Raw genomic sequence first — 19246 nt, 5'->3', positions numbered from 1 at the left:
TTTTAAGTATGTCATGTTATATTTAATTTTGCTATAATACGGTTTTATTTTAATCGCATATTCAAAAATATTATAAATTTTTTTTAATATCCATTGGATATCCATTAACCCGCCTAATCCATTGAATATGGATATGGATGGACGACCTGAAACTAAATGGATATGTATATGGCTATGGATGAACAAAAACTAAATGGATATGGATATGAATACGGCATCACCCGATCCATATCCGATCCATTGCCATCCCTAGTAAGAGGCTTTGCTTTGATGATATATAGAATAGAAAATAGAATATATAATAATTTAAATGTAAAAATATTTCTTTTTGATATATTATATATTATACTATATTATATTATCATATTATATAATTATATTTAATATTTATAATTCAAATTCTAATTTAAAATGACAATTATAAATTTATATTTATAGAAATGTTTTATTTACCTTAAAATTATCTATTTACTTTTTTATTAAAGTTATTTAGACCGTTTTAGGAATCAAATGCTATGCCGCGTTGGAATAAGTCGGTTTGAGAGAGCATATTTAAAGGGCACATTTTTCCATTACATTTTTCATTTTCTATCACTCACTCACACAACAAATATTATTTTACTAATATTTATATTTATCTATTTATTCATTTTTATTTATATCATAAAAAATCGACAGCGAAATCGAACTGCAAAAGAGGGGATACCCACCACCACTTTATCAAGAACAACAATAACAACAACAACGACGGATCCAAAATCGCTGAAACAGAAAACCCTAATCTTCCCCTTTTATCCCCAATTTTCATATCGCTATCCAATTAATTGATAATATTCTTCTCCACGAACATCTTCGCTCATATTCCGAACAAGATAGGGCTAGGGCTAGGGTTAGGGTTAGGGTTTGTTAAAATTAGGGTTAGGTTTTTGTGGAAATGGAATGTTGCATGTACGTTGATGCTTTACTGGAATGACTAATGGCCGATGTCACCAGCGGAGGAAGATGATGGGTAGAAGTGCCAACGGTGGTTGCGGCACTGAAGAAATACATTGTCCTGTTTCCACTTCTAGGCTTCCGAACAAACTATCACCGGCGGATATAGATATAGATACAGATATAGGTATAGATACAGAGATAGATATAGAGAAGGACGGACCACTGGCTCAAACTGTAGGTATTGATTTGTATACTCAAGCTTGTAAGGCACTTTCTACTGTTTCACCTTTTGATGTGGAGGATGGACTGAAGAAGACTTCAGGTGTTGGTAATACACTTCCTGGCGGTTTAGCGAGTTGTTTGACGAAACAAACTGATAATCGTAAACGTAAGAAGTCTCATTTTGGGTCGGATACTAAGAAAAATAAGTCGTCGTCTAGGCAGGAGAAGAGTAAGGGTAGTAGCATTTGGGTTGAAACAGAGGATTACTTTAGGGAGTTGAGTGTGGAGGATATTGAGAAGTTGAGTGAAGCATCTTTTAACAGAGGTAATAAGTTTATCTTGATTCCGTTTATTCGAAACAATGGGAACGAAACAAATAGGGAGGAAACGAATAAGGAAGTGAATGGTGATGTTGTTGCTGGTGGGGAAGAAGAGGATGTTAATCACTTAATGGAAGTAGATGTTGTAGGTGCTAATGAAGTTTCAGAACGTGAAAAAGATGATGCTGTTTCTTCGATTCCACAATCGTCTACCGGGGTAGAATGGCTTTTAGGTTCTAGGAGTAAGATATATCTGACTTCTGAGAGGCCTTCTAAGAAACGAAAGCTCTTGGGTGGGGATGCTGGTTTAGAGAAGCTTTTAGTTGCTCGTCCAGTGAAAGACCAAGGGGAATCCACGCGCTGTCATTATTGCAGCCTGGGCGATATGGGCGATCAGTTGAACAGGCTGATTGTTTGTACGTCTTGTGGGGTAGCAGTGCATCAGAGATGTTACGGTGTGCAGCAAGACGACAGAGCGGGTTGTTGGTTATGTTCTTGGTGTAAGCTGAAGAAGGATGAAGATAAAAGCACTGATGGTCGTTGCCTGCTTTGCCCGCACCAGGGTGGTGCTCTAAAACCCGTGCGCAAGAGAGGTGTGGGGAATGATGATGATGGTCTCACAGAGTTTGCTCACTTGTTTTGTTGTCAGTGGATGCCTGAGGTCTACATTGAGGATACGAAAAGCATGGAACCAATTGTTAATATTGAGGGTATCAAGGAGATGCAGAAAAAATTGGTTTGTTATCTATGCAAGGTGAAATGTGGTGCCTGCGTACGTTGCAGTTCTGGTATGTTGTCACATTTGTTTTACTCTCTTTAATATTGTTATGAGCACATAATACTCCATATGATTTAGTACTGTATTCAAACAAATTCACTTGAACTTATGTTTCTACTTGCTCTATGTACAGTTCACTTGTAGTTTAATATGAGTAAAAAAGCATTAATGAGTTGACTGTATTCTGTAGTCTGTCCTGTTTATTGTTTATAATTTGTAGCTCCATTATAGTTGGCTGACAGTATTGTTTTATTGTTTAAGATTCGTATTGGGTAATGGGTATGGGTTTAAAGAGTAAGGGATGGTATTGGTAATGATTTGAGGTGCTTAGAAAGCTACAATACTGTAGTTATCATAAAATGGGTAGTCGAGCATTGTTCATAAAATTGGGGGAATTAGTATAATTTTCTGCAGAACTATTAATACTAATACCTGATTGATTTAAGTATCTGCCAATCCTAAACTACATAACTTAGTTTTGTCCTGATTTAATATGGGTTGTTGAATTTTGTGGAGAGCTCATCTATCTGTTTTTCATTTCATCTGTGCTGTTTTTGTGCCTAATAAAAATGTTGTATGTATCTTTAGAAAATCAGCTCTCTAAATACTTATTGGGATACTTTGGGAGTTACTATGCTTGAAAAATTGTTTAAAACTGTTAAATTCTTTTCAGCAAGGATTTTAACATGTAAATTTACGTATAATATGGTAATGAAAACGAGCATTATAAAAGATAGGTCTTGATTGAAGTAGATGCAATGTAGTATAAATATTAAATATTAATATTAATAATTAATAATTAATAATTACAATTGAAAAGAAATGGTAACTAGATATTATTGTTGTAAAGTGAAGCAACATGGAGGTGATTTGTGGTGCTTGAGCCTTGAATGTTTGTGAGGCTATAGTCAGGAAATACTGGTTAGGCCATGATTTGAGCCAAAATGGCCCGACTTTCGATTCATGCTTATGATGCCCATATGAACTAATTTGGATATTTGTGTTTATCATGCACCATATTACTTTCTTGTAGAAGTTTTTCAGTACGCCAGTATTCAGTAACATGATTAGATGATGAGGATTATCTCATTTGAAATTGTTATAATGATAAGTTGCATATGTGGTCTGAATTAGAGAACCCAATGTTTCTAACTTACACCGTGAGTGATAGATGTTGTGACCCCCTATTTCAGAAGGGGAAAATGACAATCCTTCTTTTAAGGGGAAAATAGCCATGTACTGTGGTTTTTAGGTTTATTGGGTAATTCAGGCATATGTTAACAATTTTTTGTTTTTTTTTGTTTTTTTTTTTTTTTTTAAGCTGTTAATTTTTAATTGCCCAACTGAAGAATATGCATTTTTTGACATTATCGATCCCTCGGATAGACAGTTTCTTTGCTATTGCTTTCAGTTATTCATGTGGATGGAGAATAATAGGGATATTTGTGAAAGGCTAAAAATAATATATCCCAATAGTATTCTCTGCAAGTACACATGTCATACTTGTAAGTAGCTAACAATTTAGTAAGTGAAAGATGGGAATACGAAGTTACAAGGACATGAGTAAATTAAGCGTCATATGTTATGCTGAACTGCATATCATTAAAATCACACGAGCTGTTTCAAAAGTGTAGACTACGATCTACAATAAATTTTGCAGTACGGATTGTATTTGTTGGCAGAGTTTATAAAACTTAAATTGAGAAGGTACTGTGTACTAAAGTACGGTTGATGATATGAGTGGACGTGTGAGTTGCTCATCTTGAATTGCTTAAATGGATGCATAAACAGGGCAACAAAATCTATCGAACATAGTTGACGCTTAAAAGCTAAAGCTTTGACCCGATACTGTTTCTACGCAAGAACTACTTGTAAATTACCCGTTCTGTTGATATTAGCTGAAAAGAATTGAAGGGTTCCCTTCAAGCTAGTTACGCATGCTAAATTTGTTGTAGATGACTAGTTGTTTTAATAACTGATTAGCTGCTATTGAGTTATTCAACATTGTATTTGATGCATAACTTTTAAGCAGATGATGCAACATTAGCTAGTCAAAATGTTTGAAGAACGCTTGACTTGAAATGTGACAGTCTATGTTAGCAACTATTTGACCTTTTTTTAGCATTCTCTTCGGCTTGTTTAACACTGTCATTTCTCTAGGGATGTCTTTTTACATAATAGATCATGCGTTAAACTATAATATATTATTTCCTGGAATTTGTATAGGAGCTTGTCGCACTTCTTTCCATCCTTTATGTGCGAGGGAGGCAAGGCAAAAAATGGAAATTTGGGGGAAATTTGGATGTGATGATGTAAGTTCACTTCTCTTTTGTTTGATCCAGAAGATATGTTATGTTGTGAATTGCTCCATGTTTTTTTTCTTTTTATTTGCTTAAAGCATCATGTCATGGTCTACTTTGCAATCTACACAGGTTGAGTTGCGAGCTTTTTGCCTAAAGCATTCTGAAACACCAAATGATTGTGCCCAGCAAGTGGAGACTGCATCTTTTGAAGATGGACTGTTTGATACTATTTCAAGCCTTAAGACTCAGGCTGAATTCGGCAAAGGGGTGGAGGCCAAAGGCAGCAGCACACTTGAAGATGTTAAAGTATCAGAATCATCTAGTTTCAGTGTACACTTGAAGAAGGTACAATTAATGAATACTTGAAAAACTTGTTGTATAACAACTTTGCTCGTACAGGATTGCTACTTACCTTCTTACTTGCATGGAAATATTGTTAATTAGCCTAATAATCATGTTCTTGTTGGTGGATTGCAGAAAAATTTGAAGCTTAAACTTAACCCACCTTGCTTATCCAAGGGTGAGAAAGAAGGTGGTAACAAAAATGGTACTAGAGCATCAGACTACAATGCTGGGAATTCGTTTAAGTCGTCACAGCCTCAGAAGATGACTAAAAACAGTATTAGGGTTTTGAAGGACAACAATCTTGTATTGTCTCTCAAAAGGAGTTCTGTTGCTGACGGGGTTAAAAATGGTGCGAGTTTTCGAAGTGTAGAGTCTTCTCCAGATTCAATGGAAAAGGTTGTTGCTTAGTTCTATAATCTACTTTATCAATATGTTATCTAGTTGTAATTGTAGAGTTTAAATAAATGATATGCTAATCGCTTGGTAAATATGTTGTGGAAACTTTTGACCTAACATCAAGATGTTTTGTTGTGGAAATATGTGAGAGCTAACACTAAAGGTTTTTCTTGTTTAAATTTGTTGGTGTAGCCTAACGGTTTTGATTACCCTTGCCTACTTGTCAGTATTTTTTATAACTTCATGCAGATTTTTGCTAATTTTTGTGTAAGTGTTGATATACAGTTGAGTCCTGTGAGATGAGATGGTCCATAATTCTTGTATCAGTCTAAATGTTTTACTCGATAAAAGCAAGAGTTAAATAACTTAAACCTTTTGTTTTTGCAGATATCGGTTGATTCTTGTCCGGCTGATCATAAAGGTACAGTTTTTATGTGTTTTTTTCCCTTTCGAGCTTATTTTATATAAGTGACTAATGTTGTAGAAAAAATGTACTACCTTGAACTGATACCTTAAGAGAATTACAAAGACTTGGGAAGAATCTTTTTAAAATAATCAGTCAAATAGTAGAATGGTTTCTTGCATATACTGTTCATTTGAATATGCATCTCAATCAATTTTCTTATAAATGAAAAATTAAATGTATCGCCTTGTACAGGTGACACTGTCAATTGTATAAGCCCAAGCCAACATGGTCGTGGTCAAGTGAACGGGGCTGCTGTCTCCGGCTGTGAACCCAGGGTAAAATCGGGAATTCACGATTGTCCAATATCTACTCCTGACGTTCCTGATGCAACGTAAGCCTTTCATTTTGAACTTCAATAACTTATTAGTTCATTTTTGGCTGTTTGTGATTATATTGTTTTGTACGAATTGTACCAATATCTAGTTTTCTGTTAATGCAGTAAATCAGAAGCCTCACCTGGTTCTTATGTCCACCCTCTTGTACTTTCTCATAGAGAAGTTTTGTCCCAATGTAAAGCTGACGAGGATGATATTTGCGATCACCTAAAGCAAAATTCAACTTCAACTGAGTCGAGTTGTGAGTTAACCGGGGACTTGGGAAAGACAAAGCTGATGAGCATCGTTAATATGTCTCCAATTGATGAAGTGGAAGGAGAATTGATCTACTATCAGTGTCAGCTACTTGGCAAAAGAATTTCAAAGAAGAACATAAATGGTTCATCCTTTTCATCCATGCATTTACTGTTTTCATGTATTCATTTTGCAGAGCGCTTCAGTTACATTTGAGATCATATTTTGACAGTGAAACATATCCTTTACATGCAGATGTTTTGATTTCAAAGGTTATGCATTGTCTTCCACAAGAGATTGAGGCTTCCAGAAAACAAAATTGGGATGCTGTGTTGGTGAGCCAATATCTTTCTGATCTTAGAGAAGTAAAAAAACAGGGCCGGAAAGAGAGACGGCACAAGGAAGCTCAGTCTGTGCTTGCCGCTGCTACTGCTGCAGCTGCCGCTTCATCCAGGCTCTCATCCTTAAGGAAAGATACAGTTGATGAATCTGCTCAGCAAGAGGTGATTGACTCATGTTTTATCAAGTGATAGTATGGATATTTATCATAGTAAATATAAAAATTAGATTAATTTTTTTTATTTGTTTTCAGAATACCTTTAAAATAAAATCTTCGAATGGGAGATCTGCAATTCATGCTCAGCAATTGTCTCGTGCAAAAGAAACACATCCCAAGCTGTCAGTAACGTGGACTAACCCTGAAATGAATTCAGTTTCTTCACATAAATTACAGTCCCGTGTATGTGAAGTTTGTACACGGACCGAGAGCTTTTTAAACCCTATTATTGTGTGTTCTAGTTGCAAGGTATTAACCTTATGTTCTCGAAATGAATAATCGTTGTTCTTTTTTTTTTTTTTGAGTTACTTTCCATCACCGAGAGCTGACCATCTTATCTGCTAATAGGTTGCAGTCCACATTGATTGTTATCGTAGTGTTAAGGATTCTACAGGCCCATGGTATTGTGAATTATGCGAAGATCTATCGTCTTCTAGAAGCAGGGGAATCACGTCTGTAAGTTACTCAGAGAAACCGTCTCTTTCAGTGGAATGTTGCTTGTGCGGTTGCAGAAGTGGCGCTTTTAGGAAGTCAACAGATGGTCAATGGGTCCATGCTTTCTGTGCTGAAGTAATTATTTTTTTAAAACTGTTGCACGTTGATTTCTTCTGTATGTTATATGCAAGTATTTTGAGTGAATTAATGTTATGTTTCAATGAAATGTAGTGGGTCTTGGAATCGACATTCAGAAGGGGGCAAGTGAATCGTATTGATGTCATGGTATGTGTACAATAAGTCAAATAACTGTTGATTTAAACAAGATTTGTGTATATTTTATTAAAATTTAATGTGCGTCACAAGTTATAGGTTTTTGTCACTTCTTTTATTTCAATAATGACATGTCACAATGCAGGAGGCAATCTCGAGGGGACATGACTTTTGCTTTATTTGCAGTCGGAGAGTGGGTGTCTGTATAAAGGTGAGTTTCTTGTATATCTAATTTTGTATTTTGTGTACTTTTTTTATATTCTTGTGCATTGATCGAATCCTTGCTAATAAAAATGTGTGTGATTATTTCATTGCAGTGCAGTTATGGTCACTGTCAGAGCGCATTTCATCCTGCTTGTGGTAGAACTGCTGGCTTCTTTATGAATGTGAGGAATATCAGTGGAAAGATACATCACAAGGCTTATTGTGAGAAGCATAGCCTGGTTGAGAAGGCGAAGGTGATAATTTGTTTTAGAAATTACTAATTTTCTTCTACCTATTAACCCCTCTTAAATATATAACAAAGGCCTACTAAACCAAAGTTGTTTGATGAACGGGGGTTGGTATGCTAATTTCTCATCCGCAAACTAGCCCCTTTGCATGCGTTATTTTCTCTATGAATAAGTAATTTTAGGAACGAGATTTTTTTAATATAATCCAACAAAACAAAGCACAAGTACATGGCAATAACATATGCAACTTTTTAGTTTTTAATGTATCTAATTTACGTTAATTGTTCTATTTTATAACAAGTGTATTTTTATTTACTAGGCTGAGACTCAGAAACACGGAGTTGAAGAGTGGAATTCTATGAAGAAAGTTAGGGTGAGCAACATTATTGTCTACGAGTTCTATATGTTGATTAATGTTGAAACAGTGTATCTAAAAGTTGGTTTGTAAATATCCTACTTGAGACTTATCCCGGGTTTATAATTTCATGTTGACTATTTGCACCATTGGGTGTGCCACAAATTGATATTATCAGGTATGCCACTCACACATGCAGAAGAAGTTCATTTATGAATTTGTCCCTTAGAACTCAATTTTTATTGTTTACCGGCTCTTCAGTTTAAACACCCATTAGTGCCTGTGATCATTTCCAAATTGCTCCGATTTTATTTGTTTTGAATATGCATTTGCTTGAATATCAGTGATATGAATTTATGTGTTGCAGTCGATAATTCAATCCTTCTGGGATACATACAGCATCATTTAATTATTAATTTCTTCGTGGTCCTATTGTTGTTTACAGGTTGAATTAGAAAGATTACGCCTAATCTGTGAAAGAATCATCAGACGGGAGAAATTGAAGGTTAGTTTTTTACAGTTTCATTGACTTTTAGTAAATAGAAGACCACCCTGTTCATATAATTGTGGTACAGGTCTGTATTATGATTCTTGGTTCGTCTGAAGTCCAAGGCTTAAATGTTCTGTACTTACATCGTTGTGTCTGTTTTTATCATTATGTTATGCTTGGTAATTGGTATGCACTGATGGATACCAAATGAATTGTTTATAACGAGGAAAGAGCAATGTTCAGATTTGATAGACAGTAATGAAAGGATCATTACCTATCGTACATGTTGGCCTTTCTTATTCGGAACTAATTAAGTTATTTGATTTTATCGTTGCAGCGGGAGTTGGTTCTCTGTTCACACGAGATGCTTCGTTGGAACAGAGAGTCAGTATGTTCATCCATGCGGGCTTGTACTGCTTTCGTGTCTCCTGATGTTAGTTCAGAGTCTGCAACAACCTCTTTAAGAGGCGGTTACACAAACAGTTACAACAAGTCTTGCAGCGAAACCATCCAAAGATCAGATGATATTACTATTGATAGTACCGTTGCTGGGAAACGCCGTATAAAGTTTCCTATGGCAATGGACACTGATCAAAAAACCGATGATAGTTCAACGTCTCAAATCTTCACACAAACTCCTATGGTTAGGCCAGTACTTGCCGGAAAACAAATTCCACAGAGACCTTCATCTGCTGCATCGCACAGTACATCTGATGATGGGGAAAACTTATTCCACCATGACAAGGTAAATTTTGATATAATACTTTTTTTATTTATTTTTTTTTTTTTTAAATATATTTTTTTTAAGCTTGTGACATGTATATGGCAGCATACTGAAACTTTTGAGAAAGAGCTGGTTATGACATCTGATCAAGCAAGTATGCGAAATCAACGATTGCCCAAAGGATATGTTTATGTTCCTATTCGTTGCCTCTCAAATGAAGAGGAAACCATTGCTGTTGCCGGTCCTGCTTCTGAGGAAAATTCAGGACAAGGTGAATGAATAAACTTTTGGATCAATAGCCAACATTACTCGCAGGTTTTTTATAGACGCCTTACGCACAATGAAAAAGATCTTATGTCTTGAATGGTTGAAATCAAAGGTGAGCGAGCTGTGTTTCTAATGGTGTTGTATATTCTTCATTGGGGAAAACAAGAGAAAACCTGTACAGTAGTAGTATTAAAAGTGTCTGTAGTTGATTTGTTGTAGTACCTAGATCTTTTATTTTTGCACTTTTATTTTTTTGATTTTTTTTCTTGTCGGGGCAAGTTGAAGAACTTGTAATGTTATACTACTAGACGTAGAAAGATATTGCATTAGATTGTAAAGTTGTGTACATAGTACTTACAGTCATACTGCTCAAAGAAGCAATTGCACAACATAAGAAAGTTGGCGTTTGGGTTATGTTCTTATATCTGCTACTTGATCATTATTTTTGTTGGCTGTTTTTACTAGTTATATGCATCCTATGTTACTGATAATCATTTACTTAGGTACTAAAAAAGTTGAGTCTATATAACAAAATTGGTCTTGAAGTACTTCAGGTTGGTACTTAAAATCGCAAGAATCTCTTGAAATCAGATCTACAGTTCCAAAACAACAGAATTAGAATTGCAATATCCAACCATAAAAGACATTAAACAAGATTGACTACTTGATCTTCTTGTGCACAATCAGTAAGGGTCGAAAATCGTCGAAAATAGTTATGGTATAATGAATATGAAAAATCTTATCCGTTTACCCATTTATTATATTCAACGTTTTGCATTCACTCATCAATCACAAATCGCTTTTTAAGGTGATTTTATGTAATAAAATAAAATAAAATTAAATAAAATAAAATTAAATTAAATTTATATACTATTTTATATAGTTGAAGCTAAAATACGTTCTTACAAATAAATACTCTTCAGTCTTCACACATTCTAAATTCTAATTCTAATTCTAAATTATATCTAAAATCTATTACTTTCTGAGTCGTCTCAGACCTCACCAAAATTTTTTAGAGACAACACACACAAAGGATTTACTTATCGTTCTACGAATCGTTCTACATCAATTATCTTCATTCTACGTGACGATTATATAATTTCTAATGTTTTAGAGATTATGTATTCTAATTTTAACGGTAAATCAAATGAGTTTAATATCATATTAACTCATTAAATCCATGATTACATCTGAACAAAATATATATGTATATATGTTTTCATAAAGATTGTAATTAAAAATTCTTTTGTACAAACTGTTAATGATGAAAATATTTTAACGGGTAGGTAATACCCGAGGAATATTTAAGATTTCACATTAATAAGTTACACTATACATTCTTCGAATCTGATTGAACGGTGTCTATAATATAGCCGGTATCAACAAGATTTTTTAACTTTTGTTTATATTTAACTAAATACAATTCTGGCAGATTACTGAGTGTATATTATAGTACTTTTCTGGATCTTTACATACCCAAATAATTCATTTTTTAAAATGCAATAGCAAAAGGGCCTTGCCATTTACAAGTGAACACTTTTCTAATTTTAGTCTGATAATATTATCAGCTCATTCATACAGTTGAAAAGTAAAACAGCCAACATAAACCATATTAAAAAAATCTTAAATAACTTGTATCCTCATGTGTTTCAAAGGTTTTTAACATCAGTATTTGTTACATGTCTTTTATGTTCTTAAGACAATAATGGGATGATACTACTTCAATTCATTAATTTTGCAAATATGCACGTTGAAAAAAATCAAACATAGTATTCGATTACAACACGTGCTACACATCCCTTACCTTAAGCATCACTTCAGTGTATGATGGTTCATCATCCCTCTTTGGGCTTGTAACCGTCGAACTGAATTTTCTAACCAATATGGTAAAACATGGTACAAGTATAGCGTATAATATGCCCAGGATAAATGGGGCCATAACCAACCACCCCAGCAACTGCACGTATTGTAAACAAATTAGTAATTGACCCCGAGTTTCATGTAAAGGTAGTAATATTCGCCCATAGCCTCTGAATGGTCGAATGGTGTTATATTGCTCTCAAACGGTTAAACTGTTTAAAAGTCATTAAACAAAGAATGTTATGGCAAACCCGCAACCCCACAACCCCGCCCAACTCGGGCAGTACATAATTTTTTTTTTTTTTTTTTTTTTTAATACCTAAAATGGTTTTGAACTATTACCCAACCCGTCCATTTGACCACATATAGTTCTAAAGGACTGATATTACTGAGTTAATGTTCCGTACCGCACGGGCAACACTAAGCAAGATCTCCTTTGTACCATTGCCGGTTAATATCTTCTTTAAAGCATCAGAGTTTAGAGGAAAATGATCTCCACCAGTAAGAAATTCACCAAAGCGTAAGAACACTATCACCAAACTACATCAGTTGACAGACATATATCAGAAAAAAAATACTAATAATGTAAACATTATTGTTGCTGTCGGATGAAATACTATATCATCAAACTATATCAGTAGACAGACTATAGACTCATATCTGATAGTTTCAAATAAGGCTCAAACTTCTCTATTAATGTTATATGAAAACCGATATGCAATTTTCATTGATTTGTAGGCCAATCAAGCTATATCAGTTAACATAATTTTAAAGAAGTTAATTTTCAAAACTATTTGGTTGAAATTTATTTTCAAAAACTGGAAATATAAACCTACAAGACGTCTTCAGATGAGTTAATAAAAATAGTTGACCTCAGCTCAATTGGAGTAGCAACAAAATTAGCCAGCATGACAGTTGGAGCATTGATTGAAGCCCCAAGAACTGCTATAGCCAGAAAACACAGGAACACAGTCACCCCTGTAGTCCACAAAATAAAAGAACGCGTTATCTATGCGTACACGAAACAAAGAAGATTAGTAGCACCATGAATGTTCGATTTCCTTTTCCTTATTAAGGGTAGAAGGTTTTTCCTGATCGGGCTACCCGGGAGGGCGAGTAATCAGACCCCATACTCTGATGTACGCAGCCCAGCAGGATTACTCCCTGGTTGTTTCCAACCCAGTACTGACCACCACTAAATATTTGTCCTAGACAAAGATAAATCAAATAACTTTTTTCCTATTAAACCCCGAGACAAAGATTTACGCGCAACTTAACTTTTATTGTATGTACAAGATTAAAAGAGAAACAGCGAACTTGTAACTCCGATAATAACTATTACGAACACGGAGTCGTGGACGCTTTCAGTAAATTTAACAGACACTCACATCCAAACTTAGCATAGTAAGCAAAAAATGTACATCTGCAAACGAAGTTAAAGTAAGGTGTTTGTTATTCGGTCTGCAGATCTTATTATGTGTTACGCCTGCGCACCCACATACGTTTTTACTGCAGACTGTTTTATTTTCTGAAGACATAAAGATAAATTTATGTTTTATTCTCTATACAACCTCGTAGACTTAGAAATATGCTTATAAATGCTACAGACATAATTAAGTTATGTTGCAGACATTAAAAACAATCAGTCTTCACTATTTGGTATACTGACCCTTTAGGCCATATCTTCTTTAGAGACATGGTCTGCAGACAAAAACATCTTAAAAACAAACATCACCTAACTAAAATAGATAACCCAACAAGAAACATTGGCTTTAGGATTTGGCAATAAAGATTTTCTTTTTTGGTCACTGATTACAATTAATTAATTTGAGCATTAATAATAGCAGAATGAAGATCAAAGCATACCAACAATAGGGAACACTCCTAACGTAATGCCAAGAGCCGAAGACAACGCCAATTGCTTAGGTTCTGCTCCTCTTAAACCGACATGCCATATTATCATTTATTCATATATAAAAAAAGGTCAGTATCATCAAAAGCTGACTGACTACGAACACGCACCTAATAGTTAATCGTTTCGTTTCAAACCTTAAAACAAACAAATAATCCAATTATTTGAATTTGAGGGATTTGTTTTAACATTTTAACATAAAATTCAGGTATTTTTCAGATCATAAGAGTAAAAGCTCATAATAACTAATAAGTATATTAATAACAAATATAAATATGTAAGGTTTATAAGATTTAGCTCTACATAAATTTTTTTTTTTTTTTTTTTTTTTTTTAAAGAAACAAATTATAACTGTTAATTAGAACAACTAATTTGAGCAGTTTACAACTCACATTAAATATGCATATCATCACCGAAAAAGTAATAACTGTAATTTATCCAACAAATACTAATATCACATTATCACGTCACATATCAAATATCAAATATCAAATTTATTAAATAAACATTTAAAAAGGAAAGAAGAGATAAGATAGTAAAGATAACCTGCTAAGGATCTCAACAAAAGGATCAACAACTTTTTTATGAATCCAGGTTCCGATTGCTTGTAATCCTGTTCGTCTCATCAGATCCCCCATTTTTAATTTTTATTATTATTATTTAAAATATACTCCGTATCAAACAAACATATATATTTTATTAATTCTGCCAGATTATTATACTGGACGTAATCCTAATGAAATCAGAAGCGGAAACATAATCAATCAGAAGAAGTGAGAGGTAAATGGATTTGAGTAACAGTTTGATTTTGTAAAGTCGTTAGAATTGTTTCGGAATTTGGATTTCAGGAGTTTGTTCTTATGACATTGGGTCACACGCTTGGGCCTTTTAGGGCTATCTGGCCCACAAAGATATTTTCAACCGGATAATTTGTAATTATACGAGTTTGACGCGTGTACACACGTGTATGGTTGTTGAAGTCGCTGAAAATCTGTTAAATCAAATCTCCTGATCGACATGTTATCGACTTCATTTTTTTAATACAAAATTGACCAGTACTTGAATTTTTTTACTTTTTGCTCATTTCATTCATATGTTTTATTTTCTGCATTTTTCATTATTAAAAGCATTTTAAAGTCTCAATTTCATCCCTAATCTTAACGAAGGTTAACTGAGTCCGTTAAAAATATTCACATGGACTATCTACGTAAAACACACACGGCTGCAGGTATCCCAAAAAAACTTGATTTTATTATGTCAACATTTATGAATGTTTTGTTTGAATATCAGATTGTATCACCTATTTGGATGTTTGATTAATATCCTTTAATCAATTATACATCCATATTCCAAATCATCACCCACCAAACCACCGATATTGTTTGTCGAAAGAAAACCAATAAACCTTGAAAATTGGAGAGGAGAGAGCAAAGATAATCCAATTAGGATAAGAAAAATATCCTATCTTATTAGTGAGCTAGTTAAATTACCCTATTTAACTACGTTTACTAAAATCTATATCCGTTTTATCGTATTGGACGGTTACAAGGCTTTACAAAGTAATTATATTAATAAAACGAAACACAGTGACACAACTTTTTCAGGTAAATTAACATTTTGACATGTATATTTATAAATGGAGCCAAACATGCTCTTGAGAATAAGCGTTTTACTAACCGGATATGATTGAAGTTTCTTGCCATCTTTATAAATGGTAACAAGATTCTAGTTCATATAAACACCAACAAAATCAGTGTTACTTAAGGCAACATAGAGTGCATTCGTGCTCTCTTGAACCACAACAACATTCATATCCAAAAGCTGTGTAACGGGTTCAGTGTGCAGCACTACAGCTGAACCGTTAACTCTTAGCCCTTCAGGTTGACTCGTCTCAAGGGACTGTCAATCCACGTAATCTTCAACTAATTAAACTACAAAATCAATGATTTTTGTAATTTAATTGGTTAAAAATTACGTTGATAGTCCTCGTGATTAGGACTCAGTTAACCTTCGTTAGAGTGAGAGATGAAAATGAGATTTTAAAATGCTTTTAAAAATGAAAAATGCAGAAAATAAAATAAATGGATGAAACAAACAAAAAATGAAAAATACAGGGATGAAATGGACAATTTTGTCTTTTTTTTTAAATGAAAAACAGGACCACTGCTTCGACGCATACTAAAAGCATTTTGTACTTTCTAGCACATAAATACATATTTAAAAAAAATTAGTTTAAGATAAATGAATTTAACATAACCCTAGGATCAATAATAAATTTCAACAAAACAAACGTCTCTTACAATTTAGACAATGTACAATAGTTTTGATTTTCTTTCTTTTGATTATATACTAATTAATTACATACGGATTATATGATATAACTAGCTTTAATAGCCCGTGTGTTGCACGGTAGCTAAAAAAGTTTGTATAGTAATACGTTAATATTCGTACATATTGTATGTGTTATACATTAAGTACTAAAAAGATAAAAAAAATTTAAGGGCTGAACACGGTCAATTATTTGAAGCATTAACATTCTTAATCCATAACTAAAGATACCCGACATATCTTCTATTCAGGGCTCCGAATAATGTCCATTACAAACAACAACATCAAAAACTTTGAATGTAGCATAATGTCAGCAAAAATCGTGACTTTAACATCCCACTTTCCATGGTATAATTTGCCAAACCCGACACACCTCTTGATGTATATGTCAGCAAACAATTGCCTATAACAGTAACAGTTGGTTATAAAAACAACAGGTCAATCATTTTCAACCTAATGTAAGTTACTTTATGAGTCATCAAAAGGCATACCATTTATAATCTTAGTCCGAAGTCTATCCTAATTTTCAAAGCAAGAAGTGGAACTACGGGGATGAAATGAAAAGTGTTCCTTACGATTACCATCATACCTATTCAAACCAAAATTATACCATCTGTAAATCCTAATTAAGCTATTTAACTTCCAATCCCAACCATTATATATAACCAAACACTGATGATCTAACAATCAAAACGTGTAGCTTAACTTAAAAATGCCAACCCATGCATATTAAACCCATTAAGCTACTTGAGACCGAAGATAAACTCACAACCACTTTTTAACTGCTTAAAATCCATATTGCCAGCATTACCCACATTCATAATTCTGATGCCCATCGGTTCACATATCATCATAGTAATAGTTTGACTTATAAAAGTCAAACTGACCTTCAAAACATCAAAAAACAGCAAAACTATTCTATGACTCTTCAAACATCTTCTACAAAGTGATAACCAAGATCTTCTAACATATCAATACCAACAAAAAAATAGAGAATTCTATTTCTAACAGAAACAACCATTAGTTTGACTTATACAAGTCAAACTGTTCTTCAAATCTTCCAAAACACAAAATGATCAATTCAATTATCAAAATCATATAACTTAAATGTGTACAATTTCAAAGTATGCAAGTGAGTACAAAGAAGAATAAGTAATGTATATACCTTTGAGCTAAAAAAAATCTATTTGCCTTTCGGCGAACGTGAGCCTACTTTGCCTTTAGATAGCTCTCAAGAAGGATTAAATCGGAGGAATGCGACCCGTGGGTTAACGTGAAGTTACTGAAATCCGAAAAATCATCAAAGTCTAGTGACGATACCATACCATTATTGTGATTGAGCATAGCTCCATATACACCTTGAGACCCTACATAAACATGTACATATACATTTACATAAACATCTTTGTATGTGACCCATGTTTTTATGGTATCATATATAATCAGTTTACTTATATTGCTTTAGTGTACAGTTTAATTTTTGTTGAAATACAATATGGATTATAGCTGATTAGTTGAACTGTACTTTTTTTATATTGTTATTAGTTGAAAAACTGCAGTATAATGAACCACAAAAATGCAGTGTAAATTGTGACTGTGAATGACTAACAAAAATATGGAGTGTATTGTAAATGACTCAATAGGGTGTTTCAATTGAATGAACACAAACATGGTGGTGGGTCTTGCCAAACCGACCCAACTTGTTTTGACCCGTATCAAAAAGATACATGACAGAACTAAACATATTACTAAACCTAATCCACCATCGTTTATGTGATTGATAATCATTTTTGTAATAAAACAGGTTTTGGATTTGGTAATTAAATGTGATTTGGCAGAAAGTGCGTGTGCAAAAATAATAAAATTAGCTTAACAGAATATCTTAAGCTTTAGATTTTGTGCATTTGGATATACAACTAACTTAGTTGTATAGTCCTGCATACACATAAAAGAAAAAACAAAATGGAAACTGTTATAAAAGTAATAATTGGATGATAATTTTATTATTATTATAGATATTGCATAGTATATTTTTTGAGTATAAATAGGTGTGTTGAGTTAGAGTTTATTGTATGTATTTTTTGGTTAACAAAAACACTCTCTCTCCCTAGATTCCAAATGCCACCAAACTCTCATTGTACATTTTTCTATAAATAAAAAACCAATTACTCATACCTTTTGTTCAACCTTTGTTTTCTCCGTTTTACAGTATCTCTATCTCTATATACCTTCTACAGTCAAGAACCACTAAAGGTAGTTATAAGCCTACTGAATTATAACACGTTATCAGCACGATTATCTCAACATTTATACTAAATATGGTTGGCTCTGCCACCTAACTAATATATGGTCGGTTATACCACCTAAATGATATATGGTCGACACTGTCGCCTAATTTACATTTATGTTATCTAACATTTATTTATGTATACTAACATTTACATTTATGTTATCTAACATTTATTTATGTATACTAACATTTACAGTTATGTTCACTAACATTTATATTTATGTTATTTAAGTTATATATGGTCGGTTATACCACCTGAATTATATTTTCTGTAATCTAACTCTTATTAACTTCACTAACATTTATATTTATGTTAATAAGACCTCATGATTGTACGCAACATGTCATTTGACAACACGGTACTTTATGTACGCAACACGTCATTTGACAACACGGTACCATGGGTCGAGATTAATTCCGATCAATACGAATACGATGGGGTCTTTATATGTTATCTAACATTTATGATTACTTATGCAATTAATCATTATTTATTTCATGCATACTAATGTTTATTCTTAAATTTATAATCTTAAAAGTTAAAATAAAAAAAGTAGTTTGTATTTTTATTAAAAGTAAATCTTAAAAGTTAAAATAAAAAAAGTAGTTTGTATTTTTATTAAAAGTAAATCTTAAAAGTTAAAATAGAAAAAGTAGTTTGTATTTTTATTAAAAGTAAATCTTAAAAGTTAAAATAAAAAAAGTAGTTTGTATTTTTATTAAAAGTAAATCTTAAAAGTTAAAATAGAAAAATAGTTTGTATTTTTATTAAAAGTAAATCTTAAAAGTTAAAATAAAAAAAGTAGTTTGTATTTTTATTAAAAGTAAATCTTAAAAGTTAAAATAAGAAAAGTAGTTTGTATTTTTATTAAAAGTAAATCTTAAAGGTTAAAATAAGAAAAATATATTATAATAATATATATTATAACTTAATATATATTATAATAATATCATTAATAATATAATATA

At 32.9% G+C, this 19246-nt stretch overlaps 2 protein-coding genes across 3 annotated transcripts; one reads left to right on the top strand and one right to left on the bottom strand.

Annotated features, from left to right (window-relative positions):
- The first annotated feature begins 671 nt into the window (after positions 1 to 671).
- Positions 672 to 10309, top strand: LOC139857573 (uncharacterized). The gene is made up of 17 exons (XM_071846387.1): positions 672 to 2266; positions 4483 to 4568; positions 4689 to 4904; positions 5037 to 5300; positions 5688 to 5721; positions 5959 to 6097; positions 6206 to 6480; positions 6591 to 6838; positions 6928 to 7140; positions 7240 to 7461; positions 7558 to 7611; positions 7745 to 7810; positions 7917 to 8057; positions 8371 to 8424; positions 8852 to 8911; positions 9234 to 9641; positions 9726 to 10309. Exons 1-17 carry the CDS (start codon positions 970 to 972, stop codon positions 9897 to 9899), a joined length of 3951 nt encoding a protein of 1316 aa, XP_071702488.1. The 5' UTR covers positions 672 to 969; the 3' UTR covers positions 9900 to 10309.
- On the bottom strand, positions 10199 to 14501 carry LOC139857574 (uncharacterized). Of its 2 annotated transcripts, XM_071846389.1 has the most exons (6): positions 14206 to 14501; positions 13614 to 13684; positions 12620 to 12725; positions 12155 to 12287; positions 11692 to 11844; positions 10199 to 10480 (listed from the first exon to the last, which is right to left on the bottom strand). In XM_071846389.1, the coding sequence occupies exons 1-6, from the start codon at positions 14295 to 14297 to the stop codon at positions 10475 to 10477; spliced, it is 561 nt and encodes a 186-aa protein (XP_071702490.1). In that variant the 5' UTR covers positions 14298 to 14501; the 3' UTR covers positions 10199 to 10474. The 2 variants fall into 2 exon arrangements, with proteins under 2 accessions (XP_071702490.1, XP_071702489.1); XM_071846388.1 differs by lacking the exon at positions 10199 to 10480 and having other exon boundaries at positions 11498 to 11844.
- Between the last annotated feature and the right edge of the window lie 4745 nt (positions 14502 to 19246).

The sequence above is a fragment of the Rutidosis leptorrhynchoides genome, chromosome 7, assembly GCF_046630445.1.
Source record: "Rutidosis leptorrhynchoides isolate AG116_Rl617_1_P2 chromosome 7, CSIRO_AGI_Rlap_v1, whole genome shotgun sequence".
Taxonomy (NCBI): domain Eukaryota; kingdom Viridiplantae; phylum Streptophyta; class Magnoliopsida; order Asterales; family Asteraceae; genus Rutidosis; species Rutidosis leptorrhynchoides.
Note: the sequence above shows the minus strand (reverse complement) of the source record. Positions and strands in the feature narration are given on the sequence as shown.

Coding starts and splice junctions, on each gene's coding strand:
- LOC139857574 (XM_071846388.1), bottom strand. CDS start 14,297: ATGGGGGATCTGATGAGACGAACAGGATTACAAGCAATCGGAACCTGG. Junction 12,288..12,619: donor GCTACTCCAATTGAGCTGAG/GTCAACTATTTT, acceptor CAACTGATGTAG/TTTGGTGATAGTGTTCTTAC. Junction 11,845..12,154: donor TGCTTAGTGTTGCCCGTGCG/GTACGGAACATT, acceptor CAATACGTGCAG/TTGCTGGGGTGGTTGGTTAT.
- LOC139857573 (XM_071846387.1), top strand. CDS start 970: ATGACTAATGGCCGATGTCACCAGCGGAGGAAGATGATGGGTAGAAGT. Junction 4,569..4,688: donor GGAAATTTGGATGTGATGAT/GTAAGTTCACTT, acceptor CAATCTACACAG/GTTGAGTTGCGAGCTTTTTG. Junction 9,642..9,725: donor ACTTATTCCACCATGACAAG/GTAAATTTTGAT, acceptor TGTATATGGCAG/CATACTGAAACTTTTGAGAA.